Source organism: Condylura cristata, unplaced genomic scaffold (assembly GCF_000260355.1).
Source record: "Condylura cristata isolate star-nosed mole 26May11 unplaced genomic scaffold, ConCri1.0 scaffold00005, whole genome shotgun sequence".
Lineage (NCBI taxonomy): Eukaryota > Metazoa > Chordata > Mammalia > Eulipotyphla > Talpidae > Condylura > Condylura cristata.
The window spans coordinates 8,584,892-8,606,730 of record NW_004567106.1 but is presented as its reverse complement, the minus strand read 5'-3'; the positions used below and the strand labels follow the sequence as shown (position 1 = coordinate 8,606,730).

The 21,839-nt window shown below is 34.1% G+C and overlaps 1 protein-coding gene across 3 annotated transcripts in view; it reads right to left on the bottom strand.

Annotated features, from left to right (window-relative positions):
- Window positions 1-21,839, bottom strand: part of ANKIB1 (ankyrin repeat and IBR domain containing 1) — a 117,664-nt gene that overhangs the window by 80,578 nt on the left and 15,247 nt on the right. For all 3 annotated transcript variants that reach the window (XM_012720952.1, XM_012720953.1, XM_004676677.2), the window contains exon 2: window positions 1,321-1,596. In XM_012720952.1, coding sequence (XP_012576406.1) covers window positions 1,321-1,508 — 188 coding nt within the window. In that variant the 5' untranslated portion in view covers window positions 1,509-1,596. The remainder of the gene's footprint in view (window positions 1-1,320; window positions 1,597-21,839) is intronic.

Below are 21,839 nucleotides of genomic sequence, written 5' to 3'. Positions count from 1 at the left end.
TTATATTTAAAATGTTTTAATTTATGTAAATTGGATATGAGATAAGATACACCATATAAGAAAACACATACAAATAAAGAGGAGTCATAGAAGTTCAAAAAAATGTGGATTCCATAGATTGTCACAGGCTAAGAACATAGGTAGAATACATCTAGGGTGTTGAAGAAAGGGCAAAATTTACTGGTTAGAAAGATGAGAGGAATGGGGCAAGTGGAGAGAGAAGAACATGGGCATGGCAGACAGAACACACCAGGCAAATTTCAGGGGCACCAAAAAGAGATTAATTTGAGTAATGATTTATATGAAAAGAAACAAACAAAAAAAAAGTAAAAATATTTTTCATTCATTTCTAAAGAACTTTGAATTTTGGGAATTATATTAGAAAGTAGTGCTAATTTTTCCTTCATTTACAAATTTTCAAAGTTGCAGAATTCACTTCTTTAAAAATAAATTGTTTGGGTCTATCTTTTTATTTTTTACTTCTTTCATTTTAAAACCTAGCAAATATCATATTTAAATCCCATATAATGTAAGACTCTTATTTAAGACTCTTTATATAAATACAATTTCCATGTCAGAGTTTTTTTTTCAAGTTTTAAGGAAATGTTTTGCTTTTAGAAAAATCTTTTCAAATTAACTGAACCCCACTTAAAAAAAAATGGAAACTGAGGGGGCCTCCCTGTGGTGCAAGGGATTAAGGTACAGCACTATGAAGCCGTTCGAAGCCACTACAGCAAGTTCAATCCTCCGTGGTGCTACGGAGGTGACCCACATGGTACAGCAGACCTCTCCCCTCTCAGCTGCTGCTCCCCTTAGCAGTGTGTTTCAGTGGACCTGTCTGTTCTGTTCTCACTGTGTCTTTGGTGAATCCTCTCACTCCTTATGCATAAATAAATCTTTTTTAAAAAATGAAAACTTAAAACTGACCATGACGAGATTAGATACATATATCTGTTTTTCAACTTAAACTACTTAATCAAAACTTAGAATTATGCCAGAAAGTTTTTGATAGTTAATTTCTAGAGTTGAAAAAAAATTTCTAGTTGAAATGTTTTGACATTAAATGCTAAACTATTATCAAAATTTATATTATGAAACCTACTGAATATCAAATATATTTACAACAAGAGTATGTGAACTAACTTCACTTTGAGTATAATTTAGCCATAACAACTTGCACTTAATAATTTAAGCATATTTGGTTTTAGAAAGCTTAATTCACTCCAACAATATATAACACACACACGCATTATACATTTTAAAGATCAAGGGTTTTCTTTTTAACCAATTTATTTTTATTTGATGTACAGTAACACTTACCCTAATATTCTATTCATTCCATGTCTAGCAGCATAGTGTAGCGGAGTATTGTGTTGATAGGGCTCCCCGTAAGATGTATTTGGATCAAGAGATTCTTTTAACTGAGGGTTGTTTTCATATATTTGGCAGGCCAGGTTTTCATCACCATTGATGAGTGCTTTACGGAATTTGGTGGTTGTGTTTCCCATGTTTTGTTTTGTATTCTGATAAGTAGTGGCACTTTTTTCCTTTCCCCTTCAGCCACTTCTTGAATACCCCTGCAACATGGTTCACATTCTAGTGGAGAAAAAAAAATTATCCAATTAGATTGTAAAACAATAATTATGAAGCAGTAACAAAAAGGAACAATATCACAATTAGGAATATTAATAAGCATACTAGGAAATATATGTAAGGGAACAGATTATATTTTACCAAATTTATCTTAATAACAAAAAATATCAAATTTGTAACATTACCCAAATAAGCTAATAAACTTCTTGATAAACTAACATTTTTCCCTAGTGAGCCTGTTAAGGTTTCAGACTGCACTTTGTACTGTAAAAACTCTCTCTCTGAACTTTTTGATTGTCTTTTCAAACTGGAAGAAAATAAGCTTGCTTGAATTTCATGGTTGAATACACTTAATTTCTGTATAAATTATGTATCAACCTGATTCAATCAATTTGTAGGATAGTGACAGATATAAGGAATTTTGCCCAAATAAGGCTGCAAAATGGGTGTGAAATTATAGAAAGGTACAAGTAAAACTGCTCAGTACTTACAAGGAATTCAGGGAAAAGATTTTAAAATATAAATACAAAGAATTGCGTAACTCACTGATTAATCAGATAGCTGCAGCAAACTAATAAATTGATTAAACTGATTTTATACAGAACAATGGAAAAAGTGATTATCCTACCTTAAAACCAAAAATTTATTTAATTCTACTCCAAAGAATTTAAAACAAGGGAAGACATCGGAAGTTTATTTGGAAAGAGGCTATGATGAACATGTGAGCCTTTACTATTGAAGCAATATGGGTGAGTGGGAAAGGACGTGAAAAACAACAACATAAAGTCTGAAACTCACTTGTCAAATTAGATGTGTAATTTTGAGTCAGTTATTTACCTCTCAAAAGTTTCATGTTTCTATCTGTACAGTAAAAAAAAAAATGACCCTTTCTTTAAAATGGCTGTGAGAATTATTTTTTAAAGTACCTACTAGTCTTTGACTGAAGTGTTCAATAAGTGCTACTTTTGTTCCATTCCAAAAAGTGTTTTTGAATCTACTCTTAAACTATGACCAACACTATAACAGAAAATAGCACATACCTTTGCAAGTATGAAACAAAGGAATGGCAGATATAGATAGAGTTAAGAGTAAGGGTCTCTAGTATGAGACTATGAGGAGATAAAGCTGAAAACAGGCTGAGGGCAGTCTGAGAAATTTACACTTTAACCTGTAAGAAAATAAAGACTTTTATACAAAGCTATGATATAATTATGTTATCCTTTAGAAAAGTAACTTTTGTTACTGACAGTGCAGACATACTATAAGAAAACTCAAAGGTAGAAAACAGTGTGTATCATGTTACCCAATTAGAAGAGAGGTAGGCTAGACTGAAGCACATTTTTTTTTTTTTTTTTTAAAGTTGAGAATACTTATTCAATACAAGCTTTGTACAGGTCAGCAAAATTCCAACAGAATACAAATTAAAGGACTGAAAAACAAATGAGTTGTTTTCTTAAATCTTGTATAAAGAGGATCTCAACCTCAGTTACACACTTAATAATGTGAAGCACTTCAAAAAGTCCACTGGCTAGCTACATCTAGACCAATTAAATAAGAGTTTCCAGGCAGTGGCACCAAGGCATTGACATTTAAATTCCTTGGGAGATTTCAATGTGCACATTCCATTGTATAAAACCCTCCTGAATCCCTCCAGATAACTGGAGGGATTTATTCAAACTTATATATGTAGAGAAAAAAGTTCTCTAAATTTGTATCTGAGTTTGGAGATGAAGGTGAGCAGGTAGAATAAAATAATGCCCTAAGTTTATTTTAGACATATGCACTAACTACCTACTTACTATAGCAGCACATTTTTTTGTCCCATATCCATATTTAATATGATCACCATGTAGGCTTTTTAAGGATTCCTTGCTATTGATTTATAAATTTAAATATATAAATTGATACACACTGACTTTTTTTAAAATATGAACAAAAAAAGGACAAAATTTCAATCTATTTAATAGAAGAGAATCAGTTACTACCATATTATTTATAATACATGTAAATATGCATATATGAAAAGTATACAATGTACATAAACACCATATATATATATATATATATATAATTCCATCGTAAGTGATTTAAATTTTTCTATTTTTCAGAGGGTTCAGAAATATTAGCCTTAAATACTACTCCTTTATCACCTCATCCTGAGTGAAAAGAGCAAACCCCTCCTTCCTATACTGTTTATCACAATACACTACAGCCACTTGGGGATTTTTCAAGTCAACCTAGATGTTATTATCTTTTTTTTTTTTTTTTACTATTTTCCATAGAATCTAAGAGTTATATATTTATTCTCAATGAAATAATTTGTTTTATGTACTGTTGTAATGCTTTAGAAACTTAAAAAGCTAAGTTCAAGGTTATTTTTCTTAGTGTGAAATATATTTGTTTATTATGTTTTTTTTTCTATAACTAATATACAGGATATCATGGGTGTTCTAAAGGTTCTTTCCAAAAGACCTGGAAATTTTCAGTTGTTTGAGCCTAACTTTCTTCCCCAGCAGAACATAACTCAAATTAAAAACATTTTTGGATTAGATTAATAAATAACATGCTTTATTTTATTTACATTATTATAGTTGTTAAGTGTTCTATAAGAAAAGTAACTTCTATCCAAGTGAGAAAAGAAGTGTGTAGGAAAGCAATGATATCTTGGGTACTTAAAAACAACAAGGTACTTTAAAAAAAAAATCAATAGGCCCTCCCTGGTGGCGCAGTGGGTTAAAGCACAGCACAGAGAAGCTTAAGCCACTTCCGCATGAGTTCGATCCCCGCCTGCCCTGAAGGTGACCACATGGCGTGGCAGACCTCTCCTGACCCGCCCGCTGCTCCCCTCAGCAGTGTACTTCGTCGATATGCCTGTTCTGCACCCCACTCTGTCTCTGGTGAATCCTCTCACCCTCCGCATCTCTGACTTGTACCCCAGTTCTGTACGAATAAATAAATAAATCTTAAAAAAAAATCAATAATACTTTGTACTGTCACTCATGTTGAAAAGCATAATGGCATCTAGAAACCTTTCTATGATTGCCAGTTGTTTTTTAAGTCTTTTTCACTGCTAAAATTTGAGTTCCGTAAACCTAAAAGTCATCAGGAAATGCATTATTTAGTATAGTTAAAGCTCTACTTGCTCTCAGATTTATTCTCTCAAATCTTGCCTAGAAATTTGCCAGATGCATCTTTTTCATGACTACAATTAAGATAATCTAAAATAATGTTTCATTTGGATCAAAGCCCTTAAAATAGTACTCCAAGATAAATCTATGGTCAGGATTTCATGATGGATTATAAAGGAGGTGAAAAAAAAATTCTTATTTTGGGTTTAAAAAAAATTTTTTTAGAAAAACCTGAAATGTTAAAAATACAGCATGGTTTAAGAGATTTGTTGCCTAGTCATAGTTGAAGTGAAAAATAGCTTTACTCTTGGTAAAACTTATTGAAAGTTCATTAGTATCTACAGTCTTCATGAAATAGAATATTAGAGAATACTATGAAAATTATCTGAGCTGAGAAAGATCTTTTAACAAAGTAGCAACTTTTACATGTAGGCCAAGATTAAAATTCACTTTGCTGTGACAATATCTTCATATAGCAGCATTTAAAATAAAATAGCAACAAACAAATAAGCCAGAAAGAAAAGGAAAAATACCAGATGGTTTTTCTCATAGCAGGAATATAACAGATCAGTTGAGAAAATAATGATAATGATGAACAGCTATATACCAGAGACATTTTGTGGGGGTGGAGTGGGGAACGGGATCAAAAATGGTGAGGGGAGAGAAATGCACTCTGGTGGGGAGAGGCAAATGCACTGGACTATGGTGATGGCACACGGATGGTTTGGTGATGGGAAGCCCAAGGGGATTGCAACTGAGATGGAAAAATGCACAGAATGATGTAAAAGTAAACTATTACCAAAAAAAAAAAAAAAGCAACAAACACAAAAGTATTCTCATGATAGTACTAAAATCTATGCTGAAGTTTGCCTGAGATTTCCAACAACCAAGGAAAAGGATATAATCCAACATATTTTGGCTTCTCTTGGCATCTTTTATATCTGTCTGGCTTTCACAGTGTAGAAAAGAATTAAAAATGAAAGAAATGAAAATAGCTGCAAAGGGCAGCAGCTGACTGCTTCCTTTTTGCCAAACTGGCAAATGAACACTGAAAATAGCTAGCATGACATTCACAAGTGGAAAACTATCCCAAACGTGGGATACAACTGTATGAAACATCATTTTTCTATTTCCATTAAAACAGTATCTGTCATTATCTGTAATAACCATAGAAGTAGAATGTTCTATATAAGTAAATTTTTCAGGCAGTTGAAGTTTTTTTTTTTTTTAAAGATTTATTTATTTGTGCTTACAGAACTGGGGTACAGGCCAGAGATGCGGAGGGTGAGAGGATTCACCAGAGATAGAGTGGGGGGTAGAACAAGCAGATGGATGAAGTACACTGCTGAGGGGAGCAGCAGGCGGGTCAGGAGAGGTCTGCCACGCCATGTTTTCACCTCCGGGGCAGGCGGGTATCGAACTCATGCGGAAGTGGCTTTAGCTTCTTGGTGCTGTTTTAACCTGTTGCGCCACCAGGGAGGGCCCAGTTGAAGTTTTTCTTAAGCAATTTTCAACTTTCATACATTTGATTTTCTAACTATTCAAAATGCTATACTTTAACTCTCCCTTCTCAACTACTTTTTATTTTTTGAATTTAGAATTTCATACAGTGCAATGAAAAATGAACATTTCAGGTTCCAATGCTATCATGCTGACAGTGAATAGTTTAATTTCAGCACCTTTGGCATTTCGGACAACTTATTACTTTGCCTTCATAAAATGTGAATAACGTATTATCTTTATTTCACAATTGTAAATAAAGATGTTAAATCGAAAATGTTTTATCTTGGTATTAGGAAACAATGACAATTAGGGAAAAGACAAAAATTATTTATGCTCCTAAACGCAAACCTTAAGTTTCAAATTAAGGTTCCCTAAACTTAAATCAACTATATATTCAATAAGAAAAGATAATAATTACATAGTATTCATGGAAGTTTAGAAACCCATAATTGACTATTGTTTGAAAGGTAATAATTTGTAATGCTTGAAAACCAGTATTAAGTGTAAAACTTTAAAAAGTGAAGTGTAACTGAGAATTTTGTGTTTATTATTCAAGGAATATTACTGTTCCCTAACATATCTAATAATTATGTATACTACAAGTTTCAAAATAACATTGAACTGGAATAATTTCCTTTCCAAAATAACCACACACACACATACACACACACACAAATTGAAAATCATTATAATGAAAACATTTTCAGATTATCCTCATGGGAAAATATCCTGCTTTACAACCCACTATTTAAAGTCAATGGGTCTTCCTGGTTTTGCTTTGTCCTTCATTCTGAAGTACTCATTTTAAATTACTGTTATTATGGGGGAAAATCTGCAAATATTATACTGTGTCAAGGTATAGCAGTACTTAAGATCTAGAAATTCTCACTGTCTCTCATCCACTATCCTGCTGAAACAAAATTTTTCAAAATGATCTAAGTTTATTCGATATTATAATTGCATTACCATTTGTCTGAGACTACTCCATCACACTGTGTAGAAAACACTTAACACTGCAGGTCTAAAATTGCTTAGAAATGCCTCTTGCAAAATTGGTCCTTAGCTGATTCCTGAAAACCTGAATTTCAGGAGTATTCACACCATTCCCCAAATGACAGGAGTGGATCACTGGACAAAACTGTACAAATAATACGGCATGTGCTAAACAAGGATTTCCCTCCTTCTGACAGTCTGAAATATGGTACAGGTAGGCAAAGTTTGCCTATGTGATTAGCTTTCCATTCTTTTACAGAAAACATTTCCCACAGATGCTAAAGGATTGATTAGGCATATCTTGTTCGGTTCCCTGGAAAGAGGACTCCTAGAAATTGTTTCTGGATTTGTCTCATGTCTTTTTCCTTCACTAATCATTTTGCTGAAATATATCTTGGACTCAACTACATATTGAATCTTACGTTCTCTAAGACACTCAGTGAACCTGAGGGTGATTTTGAAGAGCAACAGTTTCCTCTATCGCAACACAAACACACAACCAGTGGGATTTGCCAGACTCACTAAAACTGGCAAAACACTGCTTGGGAAAAGAAAGGATGAAGGAGTAAGGAATAAAGAACCTTAAAAAGTTGCCTAAGGGATAAAGAACCTTAAAAAGTTGCCTATGGTGAACTGCTCAGTGACCTACAGATTAAGTCTCAGGCCTATCACCTCTACAGCCTGGGTTGGACCCTTGTCATGGAGCTAAGCTGCATATGGCACAGCACCTCTCCTGTCTTACCTGCTGCTCCCCTTAGCTGTATATTTCAGTAGATCTACCTTTTCTGCTCCCCACTGTCTCTGGTAAATCCTCTTCATCCCCCACATCTCTGGCCTACAGCCCAGAGGAAAAAAATAGAAATTTGGAAATGCCAGCTTCAACTTCAGAAGAGTTGGCTTGCTAATCCTCTGCTGCCTTTGGGTATACTTTGTAAAGGGAGCTGGGGGAAAGGGAAAAGGTACACCCCAGGTGATGGTATCTTTGAATTTTATTCTTTCTTGCATGTAGGAGTACAAAGGGTCCAAACATTCCCAAAGGTGAGCTTTGGGTTTGGCCAAAAATGTTGAACATTTGCATTGTTCTTTCCTATAAGTGAGATGAGGGGTGGGATTGGGAGAAGCAGCTCCCAGGGCTGGAGCAAAGATATAGAAAAATTTGGAGGAAAAGGGGGCAGAGGTTACCCTTTGAAAGTTCCTTTAATCTAGCTGCTACTGCAGGACTTGTATTCTAGCCAAGACTCCTAGCCCAACACACATATGCACACACACAGAAACACACACAGCTGTAATGTTTGACCATATAAATGCTAAATTTATTTCTAGGGATTGCTAAACAAATGTGCAATGAAAGAAAATTTTACAGAACATTTTTTGTGTGTGTATTTTATGGTTATTTCAACTGGATATATACTAAGACTGATGTAAAATGTTTTATACTTCTGATTTCATATAAGCTAGAGGAATCATCCCTGGTAGGAAAAGTTGTAGAGAAAAATATGGTAATGGGACAAAGTTCCTTGATTTGTTTTTGGTTTTATTGCTGGTGAACAGACTGGAATTTAAACTTTTTGAATATAAGAAGCAGTGTAATTCTTCTCCATAACTGACAATTTTTGGCGATTGGAGTCTACAAAAAAGGCAATCTCTAGATACTGATATATTTTTGGAGTTTTAAAAAGTAGTTTTTAGCTACTAATAAGCTGTTATGAAATCAAATGTCTGTTTCTTAGAAGCAGATGATTTTTTTTAGCATGATAACCCTTTTTTTTTTTTTTAGTAGATCCATTGGGACCATAAGATTGATAAAAAGAACAATGAAAGCTATGCTTATCATATGGTCTTGGACCACAGCTGTCTGGTCTTGTAGAGTCTTGGCTTTCAACAGACTAGCACCTAGCTTTGTTTAAATTCTGAACTCAAAGGTTCTAGTTGCCTGGGCCAGACTCCAAGCTAAAGCCTGAAGCTATCTGTTAGGGGCTGATTCAGCCTCAGCATGAGCACTGCTGAACTGAAAGCAGGAGGAAGCTCCAAACAGAAATCAGATTCTGTGAGTGTTGCAGATTTAGGACACCCCTCCCTGGGGCCCTAAACTATGAAAACATCAATGGATCCTGCTGGAATGTCTGGGTCACATCCACATACCCACTAAAAACAGGTCTCTGATGGGACCATCTAAAATTAGGCTATCAGATCAGCTCTATATTTCTGATGCAGAGGCTAATTGCACTCCTAATTTGTGATTCCTGCCAAAAGCATCTAGCTGAGAAGGCGCACATCACAAGAAATGTGAAGTCCTCCATTCAATCCTGACAGATTGGATTCTGGACTCCCTCTGGAGGGGTGGCTCCCTGCTGTTGACTTCTGTTCAGGTTTCCAGGTTAGTTATAACAATGGACTAGACAGCCTGACTATTTCTCTCACCTGTCTTCTGAAAGACACATCTTCGGAAAGCACTTTATTAAATACAGCTGTACAACAAAAAGGGCTTGATCTTTTCTAGGCTAGTCAGGAAAAAAGAGAGGAACATTATGTTAACCTACATTTTGAAAAATTAACAGAATTTAATCCTGACCAATTCTTGAACATCATGTATCTTTCTAATAAAATCATACAAAAATGTTTTTCTATGAAAATGTTTTTGTCCCTACCTAAGAGTTCTGGGTAAGAAGAGGGGGTGACTAGAAAAAATGGAAATTATCATTTTTAAAGGGACACTGCTTTTTTAACAAAAGAAATAAAACAAAATCCTGGCACCTGGGGAGACATGGGAAGGGTATTAATGATCTTTGTTTTTCAGAACTATTCTTGGAAGCCATCTTCTCTTCCAGAAGGAAAACTCCCCAGGCTGCTTTTCTTAGAGGCTGTGAGCATTCTGAACTAAAACTGACTGTTAAGCTGTAATCACATTTGACAACCTGACTACAAGACAGGAAAGGGTGGCCTACACTGTGATCTTTCTGTGCAGAATATTTGATGTGTTCCATACATATGTGGTAGATTAACTGATGTCACAGACAGACAAATGTGTTTGGAACTATCTGCCCCTAGACAGTCCTAAAACCAAATACTGGACTGAATTAATTACAATGAAATGGAACCGGAGGTGGGAAGCTCAATGATAGGTGGTCACAGTGAAGGTCTGTTAACTTAGGTACTAACTGATATGTTCCACTTGGGTAACCTAATAATTTCAAATCTTTGCTTCTAGGGTATTACGTATGGTCTGTGGAAGTGTACTTCTCTTGTCTGTATGCTAATAGGATATTGCTTCAGTTCTGAAAGGCACTTAGATCTCTTGCAACTTACCAGAGCTGTGTGCTGTGAATTAGGCTAAACAGTAAAGAAACTGAGTAAAGAAGCCAGTTGACTTTCTAGGATAGAACTTTATGGTTAATGAAATTTAACCAGTTAGAAGTTTAGCCTAAATTGATATCTAAAAGATATTGGTGTTCAGATGTCTTAACTGTACAAAGGAGTTAACAGGGCAAGTCTAAGATTACAATCCTTAGAAAGGTTTGCTTCAAGGATTAGGCCCTGGGCTGATGCCTGGATTTGAGTAGGGTAACACCATTCCCTAAATGTCGGGTTATATTTTTGTACAAACAATGTGGTATAAGCTAAACACTTGCTTTTTTTTTGACAGTCTGGAATACTGGTACATGTTAGGCAAGGTTTCAATAGAAACCTTGTATACTGACTCTAGTGAGTTTCACAAACTGTCACACACAATTCAGTGCTGGGGTAATCAGCACATCCAATTTGACTCCATGAGTAGAAAGCTCCTATTTTGTCTGGACTTTGCCCCATGAAGCTTTCCTCTGCACTGATTTTGCCTCAAATTACTTTTGGCAAGTAAATACAATTGAGCAAATCACCAAACTAAGAGGATGTTTTGGGAAACCCAGACATACATATCTTACCTTAAAAAAATGCTCTAAAATTGTTTCAACATTCCAAAATCAATTAATACAAGCAATCACATCAATAGACTAAAAGAGAAAAATCACAAGATCAGATCAATAGACGCAGAAAAAGCATTTCACAAAATTCAATGTCCATTCATGATAAACAAACTAGAAAGAAGGGAATCATTTCAACCTGAGAAAGAATATCTATAAAAAACCTACAGCTAATGTCATACTTAATTACTTAGTGGTGAGAAATCTGGAAGTCTCCCCACTAAGAATAGGTAAAACAAGGATGACTTTCTCACTACCTTTGTAATACTTAACGGACGTTCTAACTAAGGTAGTAAGAGAAGAAAGAAAACAAATGGTTTACATTTTGGAAAAGAAGAAATAAAACTATATCTACATAGATGATATGATGATCTATGTAGAAAATCTGAAAGACTGGACCAAAAAACTTCCCAAAAGTTTTTAAAAGCAATTATAACAAGATCTCAGAATGCAAGATTAACTACTTTCCCAAATCAAAGAACACAATCAAAGAGTAAGTGAAACTGGAAGTTGAAAACGGTAGGCATAAATCTAACAAAACATGCATAAGATATATATGAGAAAACTACAAAATTCTGATGAACGAAATCAAAAAACTAAAAAAGTTGGTGAGACATCCTCTGTACACTGTTAGGAAGACATAACAGTGCCATTTTTTCCCAATTTGAATTACAGAATGCAATCAAAGTCAAGATTCCAGCAATTTGTGGATTCTGACAAACTGATTCTAAAATTTGTATAGACATGTGGAATACCCCAGACAATATTGAAGAAGAATAAAGCTGGAGAATAGATAGTATCCCAACTTCCTATAAAGTCATAATAATCAAGACAGTGTGGCACTGGTAAAATAATAAAGTAGAGAGCCCAGAAAAAAAACTCACATTGGTATTATTAACTGATCTTTGACAAAGAGCAAAGGCAACAGCTTATCATTTGCACTAGAAAACAAAAATCTAGATACAAACTTCATACTGTTCATAAAAATTAATTCAAAATGGATGATTAACCTTTTAAATGTAAAATTCAAAATTATAGAGGTTCCAGAAAATAACCTAGGAGAAAACTTAGATGATCTTCAGTATGGTGATACTTTTTAGATGCAACCAAAGGCAGGGGCTATAAAATAAAATAGCAAGCCAGATCTCATTAACATTAAAAATTTCTGCGTTCAGTGGAACATTACTGGTTCATTGATGGTAGGCATGGTGTGCTACATATATCTTAGGAGATATGAACTTGTATCCCTAAATCAAAGACTGTTGCAAGCCAATATTATCTTGATAAAAAATATGATATTTTTTTAAAAAGTGCTATTTGTGAAACAAGAGAATGAGCAAACAAATTACAGGTGGATAAATATTGCAAAAGACATCATTTGATAATGGGGCCTCCCTGGTGGCAAAGGGGTTAAAATCTCAGTTCTATCAAACTATTGCTAGCCACTGCAGCATGAATGTGATCCTCCTCCAGGGAGCTGACCCACATGGCACAGCACCATCTCCCTTGTCTCACCCACTGCTCCCCTCAGCAGTGTATTTCAATAGATTAGCCTGTTCTGCTCCCCACTCTGTCTCTGGTGAATCCTCTCACTGCTGCTCTCCTCAGCACCTCTGGCCTATACCCCAGTTCTTATATGCATAAATAAATAAAAATAAATCTTAAAAATAAAAACATCTCATAAAGGATGGTTAACCAAAATATACAAAGAAGTCTTAAAATTTATCAATAAGAAAATAATCTGATTTTAAAAGTATTTAAAGACCGTAACACACACTTCACTAATACAGAGAGTAAATAAACACATTAAAAGACATGATTTTAAGAATGACCAAAAGTTGGATACTGACTATACCAAATGCTGACAAAGATATGGAACAGAAATTTTCATCATTGCTGATGGGGATACAAAATGGGATAAGCACTTTAAAAAACAGTTTGGTGGTTTCTTATAAAACAAATATACTTTTATTTTTTTAAAGATTTATTTATGCATACAGAACTGGGGTACAAGCCAGAGGTGTGAGGGGGTGGAGGTGGTGAGAGGATCCACCAAGACATAGTGGGGAGCAGAACAGGCAGATGTACTGAAATACACTGCTGAGGGGAAACAAAAGGCAAGACAGGAGAGGTCTGCCACACAATGTGGGTCACCTCCCTGGATGGGAATTGAACTTGTGCTACAGTGGCTTGGTAGCTTCATAGTGCTGTGGTTTAATCCGCTGCACCACCAGGGAGGGTCCAAAACAAGTATACTTTTATAATATACATTACCTGCTATTTTACCCAGAAGAGTTGAAAACTTGTATCTACAGAAAAACATGCACAAGAATATTTATTACAGCTTAATTCATAATTACCAAAACTGGGAAGCAAACAAGATGCCCTCCAGAAGCTGAATGGATAAACTGTTACATTCAAACAATAGACAGTGGTAAGCAAAAGAAAACAAGCTGAAAAAGCTATCTACATATTCTAAGAGTCCAACTATATGACATTTAAAAAAATGCAATACTACAGAGACAGTAAAAAAGACAGCAAAAAAAAAAAAAAAAGAGTGGTTGTCAAGGGCTGAAGGCAGAAGAGACACTGAAAATAGTCTACAATCTATTACCATGACAGAAAATTAGAATTACACATTTATTCAAATTCATGCACTGTGCAACATCAAAAAAGAATCCTAAACTACCACTTGGAGGTTTTATGACATGTTAATTTCATTAACATATACGGCATGTTAATGTCATATAAGGTTATTAATTGTAACAAATACACTACTAAAGTTAATGAATTTGACAATGGGAGAGATCATGCGTGTAAGGGACATTAATATATGGGAAAAATCTGTATTTTCCTCTCAATTTTGCTAAGACGCAAAAAAATTATAAAAAATATAAAAATCTTTAAAAAATAATACTTGAGTCAAAATTTTTTATGTTTATCTGTTTCCTCGACTATACAATGAGCATGAGTTACTATGGGAAACAAAACTAAGTATTCAACACAGTGTCTGATATATAAGGTATTTAATAAAAATGTGTATTTCCTATCCTTTGTTTTCCCTTGAAATTTTTTTTATTAACCTTACTAGTTTATAACTTTGGGAAAGTTTAGACTGTTAAAATGTTCAAAATCTGACAACTAGATAAATGATAGACTGTCCAAACCCAAGTTATGAGATACTGATAGTTTCCAAGTATTATTTTGTCATCATCTTCTTCAAATTAATTTTTAAATAGTCCTAGAAACTAAAATTATTTTGACTAAACCCAAAGTACATATGTTTTGTGTAAAAGCAAATATAAAAGACAAAGAAATATAAGCCAGGCACATAAGAAAACTTAGGAAAATGTGTTTATCATTTAAGACCACTAAGTTAAGGATTTCAATAATATTAAATGAAATTTCTATAATTTACAGGAAACTCAAAACAATCAATATAAACATTCACTACTGGTATTTTATATACTATGATTTCCATACGCAAGGATAATCTATTCACTTGAAAAAATGTTTGGTTGGAATTAAACAAAATTTACATACTTGTACAAAAATACCACAAATATGCTTAAGATATTATTCAATATTGTTAAGAAAACCTAATCATAATAGTATCGTCTGTTCACTGGAAGGAACTTTTTTTTTTTAAAGATTTATTTATTCATATAGAACTGGGGTACAGGCCAGAGATACAGAGGATGAAAGGATTCACCAGAGACAGTGTGGGGAGCAGAACAGGCAGATCTACAAAGTATACTGCTGAGGGGAGCAGCGGGCGGGTCAGGAGAGGTCTGCCGTGCCATGTGGATCTCCTCCGGGGCAGGTGGGAATCACGCGGAAGTGGCTTAAGCGTCTTAGTGCTGTGCTTTAACCCGCTGTGCCACCAGGAAGGGCCTGGAACTTTTTTTAAAAAAAAGATTTATTTATTTATTCATACAGAACTGGGATATAGGCCAGTGATGCAGAGGGTGAGAGGATTCACCAGAACAGAGTAGGGAGCAGAACAGGCAGATCGAGGAAGTACACTGCTGAGGGGAGGAGTGGGCGGGTCAGGAGAGGTCTGCCACACCATGGGGTCACCTCCGGGGATCGAACTCATGTGGAATTGGCTTAAGCTTCTTACTGCAGTGCTTTAACCCACTGCGCCACCAGGGAGGGCCCATTGGAAGGAACTTTAAGACTAAGAGGGAGTAAGTTATTTCTCCTTTTCTTGTTAAAAAGATGAATTTCAAGCACAAGTTTTACTTTACCCTTACATTTTACAATGTTATTCAGAAAGACTTACCAGAACATTTATTTAAAAGGTTAGAATGAAAAAGCCCTGTTATTCAAAATCTACAACTTAAAACAGCAACATTTATGAGCTCTCTATCTCTCTCTAGATAAATCTATCATTAGTGTCACAATTATTCCACTAAATATTCTTTTAATCTTGTAACTGTTATTATTATAGCTTTTTACTATATTGTATATGTCATAATAAGTGTGAGCTTGTATAATTCTCCAACTTCTGAGAATTTAAGGTGGAGTTAAATACCAAATCAATTTCTCATTTTCAGAGTTTAAAAGTCTGTGGGATATTTTCAAATAAATATCCAGTATCTGGGTATTGTGAACTTGTTAGCTTTACCAATTTATTGTATAAGTCTATACTTCTAGAAGTAGAGAAAACAAAAGGACTGCAATCAATTTTCTTCTGATGGCACAGACTTTTTATTTGCAATAAGCTATTTAAAGATCAACAGGAACAAGGATGGTGATTAATCTCTGATGTCACAATCCTACTTAAATAGTCCAGTTATAAACCCAGAAGGTAACAAGATCTGATTCTTTACTTGACTTCATCATTCTCTACATATAACTGAGGGACATAAAAAGATCCTTATTTTCCTATTCCCAAAACATAAAAGGAACACATCAAAATTTATTTTAATTTTCTTGCATAGAACTTACAATTTAATTTTAGAAATAATATTAAGCTTGTTAATTTACTCTCTGGAAGCCAGCTAAAGGTGATTATTACTACGCATGCATATTTATAAAGTAAATGTTGGTAACTCAAGAAGTAACAAAACTTACATTTTCCCTGAAAATGAAAAATTATTAGAAATACCTATAATACAATAAATGAATTACATTACAAAATAAAACCATAAAACTGATTTTTAAAAAATCTTCAATATATTTTATCATAGATGTGAAGAATATTTTATTTCAAATTTAAGGGGAGAATACACTTTCATTCATTTTCAAATACATGCAAAAAATTCTAATGTTCAATTTTCTATTTTGATCAATTTCAAATGAAATATTTTGAGCTATAAACGTTTCTAAATTCCAATTAAGTTATTCAATATCTTATGTAATAGAATACTAGAATACAGTTAATAAAATTATGGCTACAATTTTTATGAGAAATGGTTTCATAACAAATAAGTTAAGTATAAAATTACATGTAGTGCAAACACAACTAAATCAAATGTAAACATTCACAGAAAAGAAAGAGACCAAGGAAATAGATATTATTCTGTTAGCTCTGGATGGTAGTATAACTGTTCAACTGCACTTGCAATTTTAGCTTTATTCTTTTTGGTGTTTTTCAAAATTAAAAAAAAATTACTAAAAACTAGATTTAGTGAGGAATACCATGTTTAAAATAAATAAATTTGGGGCTTCAAGATTTATATTCCATATTATACAATATAGAATACATATTTAGAATTAAAATGATCAAAATTATTCATTAAGCATTTTTTTATAACAGCAATACAATGGGTACAACTTGAAACCATCAAAACTTGGAACAATGGAAAAGAATGAAGTGTTCAGAAGTAAACTCACACTTAAACTGCATTATTATTTTCAAAAAGATGCCAATCCAATAGGAAAAAGTTAAGTCCAAAATTTCATCAAATGATTCCAAAACAGAACTCCATGTGAAAAAAACAAATCTTGATTCTTACCCCAGATCATATGCAAAAATTAACTCAAGAGGAATTCCGTGGCTAGGTGTAAAAGTTCAACTCACATGTTTAGTGTCTGAAATATTTAAATAAATTTTACAAATAATAAAAAATAAAACAATGTACACAATGTACAGTATACATCATATACCGTTTCCAATTATTCAATGCCCTCACTATAGCTGTACTTCCTTGCCTATTTATAATCATGTTGGCCGTTTTGACTATTTCAGCCAATGAAATATGAGTAAAAATAAAGCATGCCACTTCTAAAGCAAAGGTTTACCACCACTTCTTTTCTCATTACCAAACGACCCAAGCAGCGGCTTTTCTTTCACCTTGAGTCCCCCAAAAAAGAAATCTAATCATTTGCAGCTGACATTAAATCCATGTTGCTATAAGTCATTTAACTTTGGTGTCATTTGTTTCTATAGAATAACTTAGTCTAAACTCACTATTATAGAGATGAAAAACAATTCACAGATGTATGACTCAACAAAGCCTGCAGTGACTTAAACAAATAAAAGTTTATTTTTATTAAAAGAAGAAAACCCAGATGGCCCTCCCTGGTGGTACAAAGGATTGAAGCACAGCACTTCGAGGCTATCGCAGCCACTGCAGCAAAAGCTTGATCCCTGGCAAGAGGGGTGACCCATATGGTGTGACAGACCTTTCCTGACCTGCCCGCTGCTCCCCTCAGCCATGGATTTCGGTCACTCTGCCTGTCCTGCTCCCCACTCTGTCTCTGATGGATCCTCTTACCCCCTGCACACCTCTGGCCTGTACCCCAGTTTTGTATGTATAAATAAATAACTCTTTTTTTGGGGGGGGGGTGTTAATCTTACTTTTTTTATTTTAAATAACTCTTTAAAAGAAAAAAAAGAAAAGAAAAAGAAAAACCCAGAGCTTTTATATAAGCCTCACCAAGTCATCAAAGTTCCCATCTCCTCTTGTTTCATACTCAGTCATTCTTAGCTTGTAGTTTATACTACCATGTAGTCATAAAATTGCTGCTATTGTGCCACACTGCAAGTTTGGTATGTCTCATGAGACAACTGATTACAGAGCTATCTCTAATAGAAAGCTTAGCTGAAGAGCAGAATCTGGATGTTTGAAGGTTTCTATAGTTGAGGTAAGAAGAAAGAAAAGATTTAGAAGTAAAGACTGGGTCAGTATGCATAATATCTATCAAAATGCCATTTTTTACTTATGCTGGTAAGTGTAGAAACACATATTGAAATACTTATGCAATGCCGGTGGGAAGAATTATTTGAAGCAATGATTTTGCAAATTGTTATAATATTTTTATGTTGAAGATATGCATCATAGACCTAATTATTACAGATGAGTACTTCTATAGTCAGATATTCTTATCTAAGATATGTATTTTATAGACACATTAATTTACTTCTATATTTAAGTGAGATATAACAAGTTTTCTTTTTTCTTAAAGACTTATTTATTTATACATACAAGAACTTGGGTGCAGACCAGGGGTGGATGTTTGAGAGGATTCACTAGAGACAGAGTGGAGAGCAGAACAGGTAGATTACTGAAATACACTACTGAAGGGAGCAGTAGGCGAAGATAGGACAGTTTGCTGTACCATATGGCTGCAAATGTATATGGTTGCAGTGGCTGGTGACAGCTTGATAGCACTGTCTTTAACCCCTGCATCAGCAAGGAGCCCAACTTATTTTCTTAACAGGCTAAAAATCGTTTACTAATAAAATACATCCCCACACACATAAATACATTCAACATGTATGTGTGCATATGCCAGGTTATAGTATATAAAATTTTTGAGTTTTGGTTTAAAAAATTAACAAATATTGTCCTAAAATAATTCTTGGTAGTTACACGAAGAAACACAAAGAAAAACATTTAAAAAAAAAGATTTATTTATGCACATAGAACCAGGGTACAGGCGAGAGGTGTAGGGGTGGTAAGAGGATTCACAAGAAACAGAGTGGGGAGCAGACAGGCTGACTGACGAAGTACACTGCTGAAGGCAGCAGAGGGCAGGTCAGGAGAGGTCTGCTGGCCATGTGTATCACCTCCAGGGCTGGGGATCGAATTCATGCTGAAGTGGCTTGGGATGGTCCGAAAACACTTATTTTAGTAGCACTTATTACTGTAAGGCTCGACAAACAGCAGGCTCCACTATAGCATGAAAATGGCTAGGAAACTTTACTGTGGATTAATTACATAATCTTTAGGTCTACTCTTTCAGGATTAGGTTTAGAAAAGAATCTGGGAGTGTGGGGTGTCACCAATTAGTAGGTAATTCTATCTAATCCCATTTCCAGAATGGTGCATCATCTTCAGCTGTCTGTTTCTGTGCTTTTGGCACACTTTGACCACGTAATAAACCTTTTGTCTTCTTTCAGAACAGTAAGACAACAATTACTCAGTGAGTCAGACTGATGTAGAGGATCTGATCAAACTTTTTGTGAGATATTTCAATCTCTACTATTTTTAACCATATCCCATACTTCTTCCATCAGAACTACCTATTCCTATGCAACACAATTCCTGGTGTTCTTTAGCACAAATCAATCAGCTTTCTTTTTCTTTCACAGTTGTAAAATTATGCTGCAGAGTGCTTAAATTCAGCTTTGCTAATAAATAATTAGCCTTTTATTTATTTGCCTAACAGATTTCAAAGCTTATTTGCAGTCTTTCATGTACTGTTGCTTCTTTTTCTTTTGAACCTTGTAGTTTATTACTTTTTCTTTTTTTATTGTAATTAATTGGGATTTCTGGCACATATTGAATAAGTTTACAATTGTATATGATTACTAAAGAGTCTAAGATAGACATCTCTGCATTTAGTTATTACTGCAGGTATACTTTAGTCAAAGAAAACCAACATTTTTAGAACTGCTGCTCTAATTAGATGCAAACCCCACAGCTCAAATGAACTTTCTGAGGAACATATGGACATGTCATTATTGCTTATTCAATCTGTGTTCTCTCTGTATCCTTCAGTTTTTGTTACTCCATGGATCTCCATGGTTCTAAAATTCCTCCATGGTATATATAGTTCATTTTGTCTCTTTTTTTGTGGTAACATATGCATGAAATCAAATTTACCCATTTAACCATTTTAAATGTACAGTTCAATGGTATTAAGTACATTTACAGTGCTGTGTCACAACACCAACAACCATCTCCAGAATTTTTTCATTTTCCCAATCCAAAATCTGTACCCATTTAAAAAACTTCCCATTTTGTCCTTCCTGGCAATTAACATACTATTATCTATCTCTATCAAAGTATATGGTTCTTTCAGTGATTCAGTTTTCTAAAATGAATTTTATCTCCTTCATTTGTTCAAGAAAAAAATTCTTTGATCATCTCTGTCTACCTAGTTTACCTTTCTGGAGTTCCAATATCTTCAATAATGGATCCTCTAGCTATATTCCTTAATTTTCCAACCCTTCTCTTATCTCCTATCTCTGTCTATGTTTTATTTTCTGGGAAATTTCCTAAATTTTATCTCCCAACTATTCTAATTAATTTAAAATTCAGTTATCATACTTCAATTCACACATTTGTTTCCTGACATCTGGTTTCCTATAGTACCCTATAAATGGCTCTTAGACATAATATCTTATCTTTATAAAGATATTAAGTAGTCTTTTAAAAAATTTTTGTAGGGCCCACCTTGGTGGCACAATGGGTTAAGTAAAGTATAGCATTATGAAGCTCTCCAAAGTCACTGCAGCACGAGTTCAATCCTGGGCCAGGAAGCTGACCCACATGGCTATATAGACAAGTTGATTGTAAATTGTGTAAAAACTAGAATAATTACAGCAATTTTTCAAAAAACTGGTTGGAGGAAACACTAATTGATTTTAAGATTTAGTTTAAAGTTGCAATATTTAAGACTGTCTTATACCCTATAAATGGCTCTTGGACATAATATCTCATCTTTATAAAGATATTAAGTTATTAGTAAAGAGTTATACATAGATTGATGGATTAGAAGAGTCCAGAAACCTGTACAAATACAGTCAAATAATTTTTGACAAGAGATATAAAAGCAAATCAATAAGGAAGAGGATTTTACTTTAAATAAATAGTACTGAAATAATTAGGCATTCATGAAAAAAAAAAAGACTTAAGGTGCAAACACACTTATACAAAAGTAACCATATTTCTTTATCTGAAAGTAAAACTAAGAAAAAAACTAGAAAGCTCTCAGATGAGAGCAGGAGAAAATAACCACAACTTGGGACTAGAAAAAAAGGGAGTTCTTAACCTGACATCAAATGTATAAAACAACAAAATTTGATGTATAAAAACAACAAAAAAGATAAATTAGACTTTACTAAAATTAAAAACCTTTTGCTCTGCAAAAGGCATTGTTATTAAGAGACTAAAAAGACAAACCTGAGACTGCAAAAAAATACCTGAAAAGCATATATCCAAAAAGGAAATTTCACAAAGTGACTGAATCTCAAAGACATGCTGAGTAAAAAGAGACAATTCCAATGCTTTACATACTGTATGAATCCATTTACATGCTATTTTTAAAAAGACAAAACTACAGTGATGGAGAACACATCAGTGATTGCCAGGGATTGCAGTGGAAAAAAGTGTAAGTTAAAAGGGGAGGAGTAAGAGTAAGGAGTTTTGGGGAGGTAACAGAATGGTTCTATATCTTGGTTATGATGGTTGTTACACCATTCTAC